Raw genomic sequence first — 16,812 nt, 5'->3', positions numbered from 1 at the left:
ATCTATAAAATATAATAAAATATATAATTTTACGGCCAAAAGCTGTGGGCGCACAGCGGATGATAATATGAATCCTATACACCTCTGGTACTTCCACAACACAAGTAAAGACTCGTAGTGGGGGATGATCTCGGCCATGGTTGAGAAGGAATTGGGCGGAAAGAAACGTGGGCACCGTTCACAAGAGGTTAGCCCCCCCCTCCTACACTGGCGTGAGTGTTTGAAGTTTGCGCGATCAAACCCATGCAAATATTTGAGCCGCTTTTGTTGTGAACGCCCTGTGAAATGCCATAGGTGCTCTACATGAGCAGACAAGAGGAGGTATACAAACAGTGAAAGCCAACATGCTCACTCCCTCCTCGACACCAGAATCGTTGCTGTGTCGGACGTGACAAGAACAAAAGACGGCAGATGAAATAATCGCAAAATATACAAACTATCGCAAAACACAAAATATAAAACCACCACATCTCTGTTGCTTCTCATCGTGTCCTGAAACCCTCCCAGGTAGGCGTCTGACTCCTGCTGGAGTACAGAGACCACCTGCTGTACGCCAGACAGATAATACGAGCCAACAGGCGGCGGAGAAAACCTCCTCTGCCACAGTGTTTTTATCGGAGGACGCAGAGAATGCCTCAAAAAGGGGCTGGATCGGTCGGCCACATCGTATTCCTGGAGTAAAACATTGAGTGAACGAGAGGAGAGAGAGAAGAGGAATAAGGAGGACGACAGGAGGAGAGAGGCAGCTGGTGAACTCTGATCCCATTATCCAAGGCTTATCCTGAACAGCAGTGAGCGTGTACACACGTCTGTGTGTAGTACACACACACACACACACACACACACACACACACACACACACACACACACACACACACACACACACACACACACACACACACACACACAGCTAAACCAGAGAACCAGGCTGGGAGCCCTCACCGTGTGTAAGGAAGGAGGGAGGCCAAGGTGTTCAGATTCTCCCCCACACGTGATGCAACGCTGGTGGGCCTGCAATGGCATGGCTCCCCCTCGAACCTCCTTGGAGCTCCGGAGCCATGAGACCCACAAGGTCCGATGCCCCCAAAAACTGGCTCTGGTCCAGGGCCTGTGTTTATTAGGGGGCGGGTCCGCTGATGGAGTTAACATTTCTTTAGAACAATGAGCCTAGTTGGTTCTAGAGATGTCTTGGTTCTGGAGACGTTAAAGTGTGGAAAAAGGATGGTCAATTGTTGAGGGCGGTTGGGTTTGAGACCCAATGTCGGCCGTCTACCTGAGCAAGACGCCCTGACCCCTACCTGCCCCGGATGACCTTGATCTGAGTCCACTGCAAGCCTCTGCAAGTTTTACAATCATGAGCTCCCATTCGCCCATTCATGCACACATTCACACGCCGACGGCGGTGTCAGCCACACAAGGGGACAGCCAGCTCGTCAGGGGCAGTCAGGGGCAGGTTTCTCGCTCAGGGACACCTCGACGCTCAAGCTAGGAGGAGCCGGGGATCGAACTAGCAACCTTCTGGTTGCCAGTCATCCCTCCTGAGCCACATGCCTCCCTTTGGAACTAACAACGGAAGAGGAGGAGAGTGGATTGGGCTACGGTCGGGGGGAGGGGGGGTTCACAGAAGTGGAAGCTCGTTTGCTTTGCAACCCAATCATTCGGTAACCAGAGGAAGCAAATAGAACTGATCAAAAAGAAGTGATCAAATAGAACTGATCAAATAGAAGTGGAGGCAACGTACGAAGGGGAAATATCAGAGGGAAAGCGAGATGGTTCAGGAGCTGAGAGCCACATAATGAACAGTAAGCAGCAGTGAACGTGGGCCAGGACTCATGAGTCATGTAATTGCCCCAGCTAATTACTGGGGGCACGGACGGAGCGAGCTGTCTGAATCAATGTAGGGTCTACATGCAAATCACTCCTTTATCTCCAGTCTCCATCCGCACCAAAACATTGGCTCTGTGAGATATCATAGCAAGAGCCAAGGGAACCCAGCCATAACGAGGTCACACACACACACACACACACACACACACACACTTGTTGCATGTCTTAATCGGCAGAGTAAGGGGTCCATTATGTCAACTTCATAGATGCATGTGGTAGAAATCAAGCGCGCTTTTTGTACAGAAAACAATTTCAACCGCACAAACTCGGCATCAAACGCACAACATCACAAAGCGGGGACGCCATTTTGTGCGCGATCGCGGGCCTCTTGATATTGCGTGATATTCAGCAGAACGGCTCAAAGGCCGGAGGATGAAGATGGAGGGAAGGAACGCTGGACAGATGTGAGCCAGCTGCTGCCGCAAACATTCCTCCCTTATCATTCGAGACCAACAGCCACAACAAAAGGTTGCAGCAACGCGCAAACATCTCAACGCAGTCACAGACTCTGGCTTTCAAAGTTCCTCCACCCACTCCAGATACTTCAGCAGAACATCCATTCGAATTAAGTTTTTAATCCCATACGACTCAATTCAATTCCGGATTGCATGTTTTAAAAGTTACCGCTGCCAAAAATGGTAAATGGACGGCATTTATATAACACCTCTCTAAGCAGTGGCCACTCAAAGCACTTCACAATATTGCCTCACATTCACCCACTGATGCACACATTCACACACCGACGGCGGAGTCAGCCACACAAGGCGACAGCCAGCTGGTACGGAGCAGTCAGGGTGAGACGTCTTGCTCAGGGACACCTCGACACTCAGCTGGAGCCGGGGATCAAAGCCGGGGATCAAACTAGCAACCTTCCGGTTACCAGCCAACCCGCTCCTCCTCCTACAACAATCCGACCATTGTTTGAAATGTTTTTAACGGCCAACACAGTAGGGGTGATGCAAGATGCAGCGCTCCGTTGAATAAGTAAAGGCTTTTATCGCAACGCCATTGGAATAATGCAGCTTCAAATTATCTGCTGCTGTCTCAGAGGCCCTTCAGAAGAACCGCATAGATGCAAGCCCTCCAGCCTCCAGCAGACTCAGACCCACGAGACTTCGAGGAGCTTCGGAGCTACCAGGATGTTCCGCTAGGTCAGGCCCATATTTGGAGTCGATGAACTTCATGTTCCAACCCGATGTAAATTATTTACCCCGGGACGACTCAAATAGGCCCAACAGGCCCCCACTATAGCCGTCCCTCATCTTAATTCTTTATGACCTCCTGCCAGCGCGGGTTTTAGACCGCGGGATGATTAGCCGGCCTCCCTCGCCGCGGGCGAGGGAGGCCGGCTAATCGTCAGAGAGAAAAACACTTCTATTGTTCAAACAGAGAAATAAACGAAAAGTCCCACCGGATCATGACGAAGCTCTGAGCTACAAACTGGTCTCAGAGACGATCCCCCCCCCCCAAGCCTCATGCCCCCCTGAGGTCCACACGCAGTCTCCCCCATTCCCAGTCTCCCCCATGCCTGTCTCCCCCATTCCCCGTCTCCCCCTTGGTTCCCTTCGCTGCCATGCAGCAGCAGCGTGGAGGACCCTGGTTTACTGAGACGCTGGCCCTCCGCAGAGAACCTCCAACACAATAGACTCCCACTCCCCGCCTCTTCGCTGGGGGAGAGTGGGAGGGAGGGAGGGGGGTTCAGCACCACTGCCTTGTGAGAACCTTTGATCACAAGCCGAGACATCATAGGTGGTGGAGGGGGGGGGGGGGGGGGGCACGTAGCCTCCACGGAGGACCTGCAGTGATGGAAGGACCCGATAAGTGGAACCAGACAGGGCAGGGTGTGTGTGTGTGTGTGTGGGGGGGGGGGGGGGGGGGAGGAGAGGGGAGGAGAGGAGAGGAGGGGAGGGAAGGGTGGAGGTGGAGGAGCAGAGGGGAGGAGGGGAGGGAGGAGAGGAGGACGGGAGGAGAGGAGGGGAGGAGGGGAGGAGGAGGAGGGGAGGGGAGAGGAAGGGAGGGAGGAGAGGAGGACGGGAGGAGAGGAGGGGAGGAGGGGAGGAGGAGGAGGGGAGGGGAGAGGAAGGGAGGGGTGGAGGTGGAGGAGCAGAGGGGAGGAGGGGAGGGAGGAGAGGAGGACGGGAGGAGAGGAGGAGGGGAGGGGAGAGGAAGGGAGGGGTGGAGGTGGAGGAGCAGAGGGGAGGAGGGGAGGGAGGAGAGGAGGAGGGGAGGAGGAGGAGGAGGAGGAGGGGAGGCTTCATGGGTTCCATCCCACATTAGAGGTGCGGATATCAGAACCCGTCAGCCAACACGTTCCGCGGGGAGCCTTTGTTGTGTGTGATCCGTCAACAGACCGCACTGAGACCTCACATGGTCTGGGGGGGCGGGGGGCTGTGACTCGGAGCAGCCGACTTCAGAACACCATCTTCCATACCGGGGTCTGATTTATGTATGAGGCTCCGAGGAGGGAGGGGAGAGGGGGGGGGTGACCGCATGCGTGCAGAAGTGTCGAGCGCAGTGCATGGAAAGTTTAGGCAGAGGGTCATGGTGTGGAGACGGATGGGAAAGGCGAGGATTGAACGGAGGTTGGAGTAGTTGGAACGCTGTAGAGCGACCGGGGAGGCGCGCTAACGCAGCTCCGACTAATTGGTTTGCGCGGCACAGCGGTCGTTATAGCGTACGCGTGTGGCGGCGATGATGGGGTCTTCAGCATCAACGCACACGTCGACGCGGTCGGGATGAGAAGCGGAATGTGTTCCTCGTCAGTGAGCTGGGATTCCACACCCAAGGGAAGTTTCCTCAACGGTAAACGGACTGCATTTACACATAACAACGCTGCCTTCCATTCAGCCATTCATGCACACATTCACACACCGAATCCCCCCACCGTGCCACTCATCCCTGTGATGTTCAGCAGCTGATCTCTGCCCTGTTCACGACCAACCAACACACAAACAGCCAGCGAGGATGGCTACTGAGTCGTTACAAAACGTGAACACCGGCCGCTCGAACCCATTCCACCGTGTGGACGCACAAACCGGCCGTGGAGGCGGTTCCAGGACCACAGCGTGGAATGAACCGGCGTCGAGGACAGAACCGGCTCAGAGAACCCAACGAAACAGAAAACCAGACGGGGGGTCCTGATGATGCTCAACGTCCGCGTATGATTAAAGAAGATGCCCCGATACAATCCCTGAAAAGCCCTCATCAATAGTTTAGTGAAGACACACATCGTGGTGTCGGGCGGGAACCACATGAAGCTGCCCCGGTTGCCATGGAGTCCGACGGCGTCCAGAGACTAAGCCCCTCCTCCAGGTTCCCCACGTGCGGTTCTTTCCGACTTTTGAATCCCTTTTAATCATCGCCAGCCCTGGGGGGGGGGGGGGGGGGGGGGGGGAGACAGGACCCTCTAGAGTAGAGTCTGGGGCTCTGTTCTCATGCAGTCACTCGATCAATCTCCCTGCCCCCCCCCTCCCCCCCCCCCCCGATTTTAACAAATCATCATCGTCCGTCGTCGAATCCATCAGGATGGGATCGGCGCGCCTGGCCTGCTGGCTCTCATTACCCCGGCGCGCACACACACCGGCGCGCACACCGGCACGCACACGCTCGCTGGTTCGCTGCACGGAGACGCTGGGACTGATGGAAGCGGTGACCTTGGGATAACATCGCCGCGAGGCCAGCAGGAGGGAGTGGAAAGGAGTCAAAACAAAAGGAGAGGGAGAAGCGGGGAAAACATGGCCAAATAAAACAAAAACAAATCCGAATCAGAGAGAGAGGAGAGGGGGGGGTGGGGGGAGATTCCTGCTGCATGAGCTCAGAGATTCCTGCGTCAGGTTTCAGCAGTGTTGCATCATTCGTCTGCGTTTCCATAGGCTGAGGCTTCAAAGGCCCAACAGAGACCCTCAGAAGGTCGGGTCATCTGAAGAGGGTCAGCGTGAAGCTACGTGGGTTCAAAGGGCGGCGAGGAGCCTGTGAGTGATGGCGTCGTTGACTAAAGACAGGGGAGGGAGGGAGGGAGGGGCAGAGGAGGGAGGGAGGGGGAGAGGAGGTGGGAGGGAAGGGAGGGATTTGCAGTAAGAGGGTCAGGAGGTCAACGCTTCACCTGACATGGCTGGCCTGACATGTTTGTGGTTTACAAATTTTCCCACTCACCCCCCATCCGTTGGGAGGCTTTGGCAGGAAGAGGCACGGAAAGGAGAGTTCAGTGGCACTGGCACAAAGAAATATATATCAAACCAAACTTTACTGATATAGCGGCGCTTGTGCAAAATTGCAATATAAGGTGCTTAACAAGACAAGGAAAATAAACAACAATTATATGGATTAAGAGGATGCTGAACTAAATAGGTATGTTTTAATGTTTATTTTAAAGGTGTCTATATATATATATAAATAAAAAATGGCCTCCACCTGACATGTTCTCTTTGTGGCTCATTGGACCGGACAGGAAAGTGGGTCGAGAGAGAGAGAGAGAGAGAGAGAGAGAGAGAGAGAGAGAGAGAGAGAGAGAGAGAGAGAGAGAGAGAGAGAGAGAGAGAGAGAGATACCCCCGTTCCCGGCCGGGGCCGGCGGTGCACTCCGGCGGTCCGCTGGGAGGGCTTACGGCCGGGGGCCCAGATGGTCGTTAGCGTCGGAGTGCATTAGCGGAGATTAGCTCGCCTGGTAGCCCCGGCACATTAGCGCGCCGCGGCCGTGTGCGTCGTCGTGGCAGCCGCGTGGCGGTGGAACTCACTCAGGCTTACGCGGCGAGCCCCACGCCGCTCAGGTGCACAGCCAGCGTGTAATCCTGCAGATAACGTAACACGGATCTCTCTCTGGAGCTCCGGCGCTCACCACTTCGGAGTTTTGCCGATGTTTTTCGTTTTGAAATGTCTGCAATGGCTTCCACTTCTTGTACATTTCCATTTCCATTTCAGCCGAAGCTAAGTTCAATAAAAATGTGTTCATAGCAACTGGATGATTTAACAGCCTTTTCTCAAAATGATTACCCGTATACAACACAGATAGCTAGGATAAGATGTTACACAATGCAAAGTACTATTTTTAAGTTCCAGGAAGTACAACATACAATACGTGTGTGAGAGGAGTGTGAGGAAGTGGCTATGCAGAGTTAGGTGAACCTTTTGTTTAGCAATTATATTTTGATGCTCGTCTCTTATTGTCTGAGATCAGGCCATGGTTTGGATATCTTGATTCCTGCCCGTGTTAAGTGGTCTGAGAGGCAGTTTGAGGGTTGCAGTATGGTTAACCCGTTCTTGACTGTATTTAAAAACATGGCAATAAGTACATTAGTCAATTAATTAGTAAAATGTATGACAGATGGATTCTTAGTTTTGGATTCTCATTTTTTGTTTTATGGCGTCATGACTCACCTTGGCAGCGTTAATGTGACTTGGTAAGTTGACCATGCATTTATTAATATCTTTAACCTGTGTAGTTTCAAAACCAAACCCCAGAATGAAATGCGATAGTAGTCCTCAATAAAAATGTTTCCCACAATCGAATCGATGCTTTATTCGGTTGTATTTGTTCTGCTCGGTTTACTTAGAACCCACTTAGCGTTAGGAAGGAGACTAGGAATTAAAACCATGCGTGTGATATAACACAAACCTAATTGAACACTCTTAAGAACTGAAAATGAAATAAGATACGTGAATTCTTCCATTATATTCTTATTCTTCAACCGTTTAATGACTTGAGGAATCCGTTTAGGTCCAGTGTACCCCATAAATCTCAGTATGGGTTTTAATCCCGGGAAAATTTGTCTGGCTGGGTTTTTACGGACTCAGTCCCGTTCTGGACCTTCAAACACACATCAGCACACACACTGGAACATCTGGAGAGGAGTTTTCTTTAAGTCCTGACATCAAAGTTTCTCCGAATCAATATAAGGAAATGAAGCAAGCCTCGACAGAGTCAACAATCACCACTCTGCAGTAAAAGAACGAGGCGAAAACACCGTACCCAGCACGCACAAGGGATCCTACCCTTATTATCTGAAGGTTATCTAAAAGATGGAGAAACTCTTTAAAACAATGCAGGTTTTAGTTTTGTAAACTGTAACAAAAAGGGTCTCATGGACGAGTATCCCCGAGCAACAGGGGTCATTAAAATGGCCGCCCTGCAGTCCACTAAAGCAGCAGTGAGCTTCTTCATCTAAGAACTGAAAACAAACTCTTCGTTATTATGACAGTTGGGGAATAAAATTAATGGCTTTGGACCAACCTGCTCGGAGAGGATGATTTGCCTTTTTTATAGAACGTTTAGCTTCGCTTTTAAAACCCAGACTGGGGAAATTACGGCGAAAGGAACAACGTGAAATCCACAGCTTTCTGCTTGGCAGAGCAGCGCGGCAGAGTTTTAATAAGGTGCCTTTCTGGAATTCGATAAAAACTCTGGATCATAAACTGCGAGCGAACACAGATGTGCTCAATTCGCCGTGCCATTTTCCACAGCCGTCTTGAAGCCGCTGACGACAAAGGAGGCTGATGTCACACGCCCCCTCCCCCGCCCCCCACTCATGTGTCCGCCATCTTCGAAGGCTTCGCCGGTGTCCTGCCCGACCAGAACACCGAACACGGCCAATTACGACGACTTCACAGGAGCCCCCGACTAACGGACCAGGAAACCCCAAACTGGCCGCAATCCCATCTAATAGGCCTTTAAAACGCACCGTGTGTTTACCACAGCGGGGGTGGGGGCATCCCTGCACCCGGGTTGTGTAGTTATTGTGTAACAGACAGAGCAGCAGTGACCAAACAGTGTTGTCGTAAAACTTTCAGTGGCCCTTCTCCCCGTTTACAATCTTTGAGCACGGTGTATTGTGGTTGTTGCCGTGGCGTCGAGGAAAAGGTGAATTTCAGTTGGTCTGAGAAGGCAAAGGCTGTGCATGTTTTCAATTAGATTCATACTACTTTTAGTATAACACAAATAGTCATTGTGTTGCGTCTTCTCCTAGCTGTCTTTGTTGTATAGGGGGAATGGGTTTACCTGGTAATTGTTAGTTCTTGGCACTTGGTTCTATGAACATCCTTACTGTACCCACAGAGATATTTTGTTGTTTATCTCTCTTCTGGCAAATGTACTTATTAATTAAGTAAGTCCCAATAGATAAACACCACTGAATGTAGATGTTAATGTAATACAAATAGTCCTACCCAGATTTTACATGGAGGCATTGACAACAAAATGCACACAAAAATGAACTTCAACATGGGTTCAGCGGTGCCTTTAATAAGCCGCGGCCCTGCCGGGCTCTTCACAGCGCCGGGTGCATTACCCGGGAATGCGTGCGGCCATTGGCTGCCCAGCGGCTCACTTAGCCCTCATTAGGTGGAGAAAGGCCAGGGCCTGGCCGCCACATGGCCCGGCCTCCGTCACCTCAGCCCCAGACTTCTCACGCACGTCACACCGCTCAGAGCCGCCAACACCTGACGTAGAATCACCAGCTCGCCAAATACTTGTCCTCGTTCTCCCTCCCTCCCTCCCTCCCTCCCCTACTCTCCCTCTTTCCCCTCCTCTCCCCTCTCCTCCCCTCCTCTCCCCTCTCCTCCCCTCCTCTCCCCTCTCCTCCCCTCCTCTCCCCTCTCCTCCCCTCCCTCCCTCCCTCCCCTACTCTCCCTCTTTCCCCTCCTCTCCCCCCTCCCTCCCTCCCTCCCTCCCCTACTCTCCCTCTTTCCCCTCCCCCCTCTCCTCCCCTCTCCTCCTCTCTCCTCCACCCTATTCTCCATCCCTCCCCCCTCTCCTAATGGACCCGTATAGCTGGCCTTATAGGCCTGACTAGAAAAACTAGAGGGAGAGGAAAAAAGAGAGAGAGGAAAAGAGTAAGAGACAGCCTGACAGGGCTGTCTCTCTCCCCCCCCCACCCCTTCTCCCCCCTCCTCCGGTCATCCTCCTCACAACCACATCCCTCCCCGCCACAGAAATCCTCTGGGAACTTTTCCGTGCGCTCAGGGAAATTGGTTGAAATGGGGAGAAATGGACACGGTGACATATATTGTAGGGTAACGGAGGTTGCGGAAAAACGCTGGCCCTGACATCCACAACGGATGTGCTCTCCGCAAAGATAATTCACCCAACCGACACACGGCCGCCATCTTGGAAGCACCGGCTTTCAACAGAGATGCCAAAATGCCATGATTCTAATGAATAGCTGGAAATTAATTTCAATAAAATCAAGGCTTGCAGGGTCGGGAGAGCGAGGCGTATGAGTTTATAGAATGATAATTTCAGTGCAGCCAGTTAATTTTGTCAGGATTGATGGATTTGAACTTGTTTGGTCATAACACATCACATTGAAATGTGGATTTGTTGGTACTTTGAGTGTTGCCTCAAACTAAGTGTGTTCACTCAGGGGGGGTCTCAGGGGGGCGATGTGGTCACACACACAAAGACCTGCTAGACAAGAGATAGAGGGAGGAAGCACACACACACATAAACTGAGACGGACGCACACACACAGACACACTCACAAACACACACACACACACATATACTGAGACCGACGCACACACACACACACACACACACACATACACACAAACTGACACTGACGCAAACACAGACATACACACACACACACACACACACACAGAGACTGAAACTGACACGCACACACACATGTTGTTGAGTGTAGGGAGGGGGGGGGGAGAGAGGGCCCTCACATCAGGGGCACAGATGTGTGCGCTAAGTCGATGTTAAACACTTTCCAGCGCCAGGAAAGCCGAGCGAGACGCTCCTGACGGAAGGAAAGAAAGAAAAACACGAAAAAGCGTAAATCCCTCTTCCCACCATTCCGACCGTCTGAGGAGGAATAAAGATGCCCCTGTTCCCGCGGTAACCAGAGACACTGCGCAGCGACGCAGGCCAACATCTGGACCGCAGAGAGCGGAGGAGAGGAGTCCAACGAGAGGAGGAGGATATAATAAGAAAGAGACAATCAGAAACCAACCGACCACAAGGACGATGGGTAGTGTGTGTGTGTGTGTGTGTGTGTGTGTGTGTGTAGTCACTGTGTGTGTGTGTGTGTGTGTGTGTGTGTGTGTGTGTGTGTGTGTGTGTGTGTGTGTGTGTGTGTGTGTGTGTGTGTGTGTGTGTGTGTGTCGGTCTGTGTGTGTTAGTCTTTGTGTGTGTGTGTGTAGACTGCGTGTGTGTGTGTGTGTTTGACTGTGTAGACTCTGTGTGGGTTAGCCTGTGTGTGTGTGTGTGTGCGTGTGTGTGTGTCAGTCTGTGTGTGTGTCGGTCTGTGTGTGTTAGTCTTTGTGTGTGTGTGTGTAGACTGCGTGTGTGTGTGTGTGTTTGACTGTGTAGACTCTGTGTGTGTGTGTGTGTGTGTGTGTGTGTGTGTGTGTGTGTGTGTGTGTGTGTGTGTGTGTGTGTGTGTGTGTGTGTGTGTGTTTGTGGCATGAGACACACATGCGTGTGTGTGTAGTCACTGTGTGTTTCTGTGTGTGTAGTCTTTGTGTGTGTGTGTGCGTGCGTGCGTGCGTGCGTGCGTGCGTGCGTGCGTGCGTGCGTGCGTGTGTGTGTGTGTGTAGCCCATTAGTGGACGCGTAACGGCGAGTGCGGAGATGAATGAACGTCCCTGCAGGGACCAGAGAGAGACCAGGTGAACACCCACACACACACACACACACACACACACACACACACACACACGCACACGCACACACAGGGGAGAGGGGCTAGGTAGGTTTTTAGGTAGTAGACTAAATAAAAGCGTATATACTTTGAAAGGCGTGATCGTAAGACCGACTGGGGGGGAGGATTTTCTCCCTCTTTGTTCTTGCCATCTTCCCTCCGTCGCTCTCTCTGTCCACAGCCTCCTCCTCTGAGACTGAGATGGGGGAGGGTAGATATGGAGTCCTAGTCTGCTAGGCACAAACTTCACTTATTCATGCCGACGTAGATTATAAATAGAGCACTTAAGGCACAAACCAATCGCTGCCGAAGTTGAAAAGCCCTGGGGCCTGTAGCCTTGTTAAGCTCCACAAGTTCTCTTCACTAGCCTTCCCTTCACTAGCCTTCAGTTTGCTAGCCTTCAGTTGGTAGCCTTCCCTTTGCTAGCCTTCAGTTTGCTAGCCTTCCGTTTGCTAGCCTTCCCTTCACTAGCCTTCACTTAGCTGACCTTCTATTTTCTAGCCTTCTAAAACACGCATCTCACATTGGGTATGATATGGAAGTTTAGTGGATAGGGTGCTCCACTTTCGGTCGAATTTGCACTAACCTCGTCTCCGCACTAACCTGTAGACATACTTGAACAACCTAACCTTGCAGTCGGCGCTATAAGCCACGTATTATAATCTCCCTCATCCGCGTACAGCCATTCGCCACACTATTTAACACTTGTATAAATTAGTAAAACTCCAGTCTACCTGAATCCTCTAAATACGTTGGCTACTGTGGTGAAGGGGTGGAGCATAATCCCGTCTTCACTCGGCTGTGTAGGTCGGGAATTCCGTCTGTATTTTCACTGGCGCGGTTCTTGCATGCATATTCGCACCGTGGCTGATTTAGAATACATATTTTTTTACTATTTGATATATATTAGATTCCCAAATTGCGTTACAACATCCCTACAGTGTAGTGCGTGTTAATGTGTGTGAGCTGTGTTTGTGTGGGTTCATGGGTTTATGATCCATGATATTGGAACCGTAGCATGGCCCTAAATGGAGCGCTAGCATCGTTAAGCGTTCAAAGCGTCATCTAGGCTGCGTGGCTCGAAGCGAGTGCACCGCTGGAAACCAGATAAGAGTCACGACGACGCCACTCTTGAGAAGCCATTAGGATAAAACACTGTTTATTTTTTAAAGAATGGTGGAGGTTTTTTCTTGGGACCGAGCACATCTGCCTTTATACAGTAACTCAAGCAGTCAGGCGATGGCGGTTAGGTCTAAATGACTTTAGGGTGGAGGAAACATTACTTTGTCGTCGTCTACAGTTTTTGTCAGGGTCGCTCCGTCATGGAAACAGGATCTTAAGTTACGGCCTCGTGTGGTAGAGTTTTTCAGCCTCCTTAACGAGATTGACCTCGGAATCCAGGACGAAAGCGGACGATTCCGACGTACAGAATACTTCTCGCCAGATCACAAAAAAATCCCTTGAGTTCGAAACGACAACACAGCCATTCTTACCAAGGCTCCCTTCCTCACCCCATGTCGCTCTCATTCTGTCCTTTTTTTACATTTCTTCTCTTTCCCTCCCCCCCACACACACTCGCTCTACAGTTTTGCTCACACTCTGTTTGTCTTGTCTAGTCTGGCTCATTCCTCTAAGGGCTCAGACATAACACCATGCTCATCATGAATCATCTCCCAATGGCATCCAGCATACAGACAACACCTCTGGTAGTATCAGGACATATAGACATCTTGCGTTACGAACAACACAGCATGCTACACACACATCGCAGCAGTCCTGCTGAGATGTGTTCAGAACTGGATGCTGGTCATATTGCAGAAGTAATAATATCACACGGAATCAGATCATAACAGGGATTTCATGACCATGATCTGATATTGTGCATCGGTTGTCTTAGCTCAGGAGATAGAGGGGGTTGACTTGTACCCGGGAGGTTGCTAGTTTGATCCCCAGCTCTGAGTTGTCCCAGAGCAAGGCACCTAGCCCAAACTGCTCCTGACAAGCGTGCATGGTTGACCTTATATGTATCTGATCAGAACATAAGGATATATATATGATGCAATATAATAAGTGATTGTCTGCAATAATCCGGATTAGCAAACCACACATACAATATCCAACCACAGTTTGCTGCAACAGGATTTTGAACTGACGAGATCATAAAAAGATAGCTGATACATAATTCTGATTCACCTCTCCTTGATTATTGTGATAATGAACCTGTGATGAGGATTCCCTCCGCAACCGAGGCAGAACCAGGTCCAAACAGAACCGAGAGAACCCAGAACCGAGAGGCAGAACCAGGTCCAAACAGAACCCAGAGAACCGAGAACCGGGAGCCAGAACCAGGTCCAAACAGAACCCGGAGAACCGAGAACCGGGAGCCAGAACCAGGTCCAAACAGAACCGAGAGAACTAAGAACCGAGAGGCAGAACCAGGTCCAAACAGAACCCGGAGAACCGAGAACCGAGAGGCAGAACCAGGTCCAAACAGAACCCGGAGAACCGAGACCCCAGCCCAGCTGTGAGGACCCCAGCCACCAGCAGAAGATCTGGTCGTGCTGAAGTACACACCACAACAACCCAGCAGTAGCTGCTCCTCCAGCTCCTCCTCCAGCTCCTCCTCCTCATTCCTCCCTCTGAGAGCCAGCAGGCAGGAAACTGGAGGGCGGCCATCTTGGATCTGGCCACACTGCGCAGCCTGTTTATGGACATAAGGTCTGACCTCGGTTCGTGACGACATGGGACCCGACAACAGTTGCAGTGGTGTCGCGCCGACAAATTCAGCCATTCCTGCCAAATACTTTGTTTGTTTTCGGGGTAGGTAGGTGGACAGTCCGGTAAGCCATCTAATTATTTCATCAGGCTGATTTAAACGACTGGACTGGTTTATATTAGGCCTGTGATTTGTCAAGAGCATTTGATTTATTGATTGCTGCAGGTTGTTAAGAGAAGGTAACTACTAACAAATAAGTAATTTGATCAATTCGATATAAATGAAAATAAATCAAGACCTTGCTGTTGTTTTGATGCTGCCTGGTCTTTCGACAGCGATGGTTCCGAGTTTTCATTGGCTGTTGCACCACAAGGGGGAGGGGTTAATGTTGTGACTATCTGACTGACAAGTTCCTATTTTGACCCTGGTCAATTAAGACACAGCAAGTTGTCGACCGTGTGTGTGTGTGTGTGTGTGTGTGTGTGTGTGTGTGTGTGTGTGTGTGTGTGTGTGTGTGTGTGTGTGTGTGTGTGTGTGTGTGTGTGTGTGTGCGTCTGCGTGCGTGCGTGCCTGTGCGTGTGATGACGGCCGTGTCCCGAGTGATATCGTGGTGCCAGTAAGTTGAAACAGCTGGTTCACGTGTCGTCACACACATCGCAGCCATAGGCGGCCGGTGATGATGAGTCTACTTGACCACATTCACAAAGTCATGACGCTACGGTTCTGTCGCTTTACAGACGAGCTCTGGAATCGGGAGGGCAATTTGGGGGAGATCGCAGGGAGTAATTGGTCGAGGTGTCAAACGGCGCTAATTAGGCAAGCGGGGGCACACAGAATGGATGGGGGGGGGGGGGGGGGGGGGTAGGGCGGCAAGCGACCTACCCGAGTGCCAATCCACAGAGAGATGATGAGTGTGTGTTCCGAGGGCCGCTGGAAGAATGGTGGCGACGGCCCGCAGATTAAAGAGACACCATCTGACGGGCCTCCCCGCGCAGAGCGCAGGGCGACCAGGCAGCCAATTAGCGCCGCGCTCCAATTAAGAAGACACTTTGTGTGTGTGTGTGTGTGTGTGTGTGTGTGTGTGTGTGTGTGTGTGTGTGTGTGTGTGTGTGTGTGTGTGTGTGTGTGTGTGTGTGTGTGTGTGTATCCACCACTGGAATCGTCCCGGACTTCATTTCATTCAACTATAGCTTCATATTTTCAGAGGAGCTTGCCACGTACTCGTGGTCCGAATGTACTTTGGAGGGAATGTGGGATCGCTTCAATCACACAATTCCTTCTCTCCAAGGAAAACCCTATTTCCACGCTCGGATAATCAATTCAACGCAAACGGTAGATTAACGGAAAAACACTGTAAACACCAAACCAGCCACTAATAAAACTGTAATATAACTGACTAATATCACCTGACATGTTCCTCAGACATAACGGATAAGAAAAGCCTTACAATAGAAAGGGGACCACTGGACCCAGCAGGGACCGACCGGTGGTTCCGCCGCCCCACGGCGCCCACCCCGCCGCCCCGGGCTGCTGCCCACCCGGCTCACAGCTCCACATCCCCGGACTCAAACTTACCCGGTGCGCGGAGAGGAAGACCGCCGAGGCGAGGGTCAAAAGTATCCAAGTGTTCCTCATGTTCTTCAACGGTTTAAAAACGGACACAAAAACAAAAACGGTTCCTCCGGGTCCTCACTCGGTTCCTCCCCTCGGTTCTCTCGACACTGTCCCCCCGGTTTCTGGCGTGCGCCTCCCGATCCCAACTCCTGCGCGTTCCTCAGGAGTTCAATCCCAACGGATACGTGTTGCCTTCTCTTATTCCAATCCCCCCAGCAAATGTGCACCGTCTAGAGCGCCGAGGTCCGCTTGCAGACGTCGTGTTCTGGGATATCTCCACGTCTCGGCTGGATGTACTGGTAGAAACACACGACGGGTCCGGTGCATTCGGTCTACACCTCCATACCACACGCTGCACAACGGGACTGCGACTTAACGGCGTTAACTCTGCACGGTGTGAGAGAGGGAGGGCGAGAGAGAGAGAGAGAGAGAGAGAGAGGGGAGAGAGAGAGAGAGAGAGAGAGAGAGAGAGAGAGAGAGAGAGAGAGAGAGAGAGAGAGAGAGAGAGAGACCACATGGTCTAGTTAAAAGACTGCAATAGGGACATTAATGTAATTTAAAACTTAATGCAACGGTGCCTTGTATAATATCGCCTATTCCTTATATTGATAATAAAAGCTTTCTTTGAAAAATCAATGCAAATGATAGCCAATTGTAATAATTAAGACCATGTGTGTATTATTCAAACACCAGATTTTTAACAACAAACTTAAGATAGGTTATTAACGACAAACAAGGTATTTCATACAAATCAATTCAAATCACTTTAATTTGATCAGTTGTCACGCTCAGTGATTGATGAGATCTTCCATGGACGATGTCTCCCTCTACTGTCAAGAATTAGAAGTGCAGCAGCATTTTCAAGAAAGCTAATTAAACATCCATGACGCGTCGCTTCGGTTGGTTATCCTCTGAAAAGTATTTATTGAATTGGATACTGATAACATGATCCTGGA

At 51.0% G+C, this 16,812-nt stretch overlaps 1 protein-coding gene across 1 annotated transcript in view; it reads right to left on the bottom strand.

Annotated features, from left to right (window-relative positions):
• Positions 1 to 16,231, bottom strand: part of sdc2 (syndecan 2) — a 39,366-nt gene extending 23,135 nt beyond the window's left edge. The window contains exon 1 of the mRNA XM_079759175.1: positions 15,818 to 16,231. Coding sequence (XP_079615301.1) covers positions 15,818 to 15,877 — 60 coding nt within the window. The 5' untranslated portion in view covers positions 15,878 to 16,231. The remainder of the gene's footprint in view (positions 1 to 15,817) is intronic.
• Positions 16,232 to 16,812: the final 581 nt, after the last annotated feature.

The sequence above is a fragment of the Pollachius pollachius genome (genome assembly GCF_949987615.1).
Source record: "Pollachius pollachius genome assembly, contig: scaffold_149, whole genome shotgun sequence".
NCBI classification, from domain to species: Eukaryota; Metazoa; Chordata; class Actinopteri; order Gadiformes; family Gadidae; genus Pollachius; species Pollachius pollachius.
This window is presented reverse-complemented; position numbering and strand designations above follow the sequence as displayed.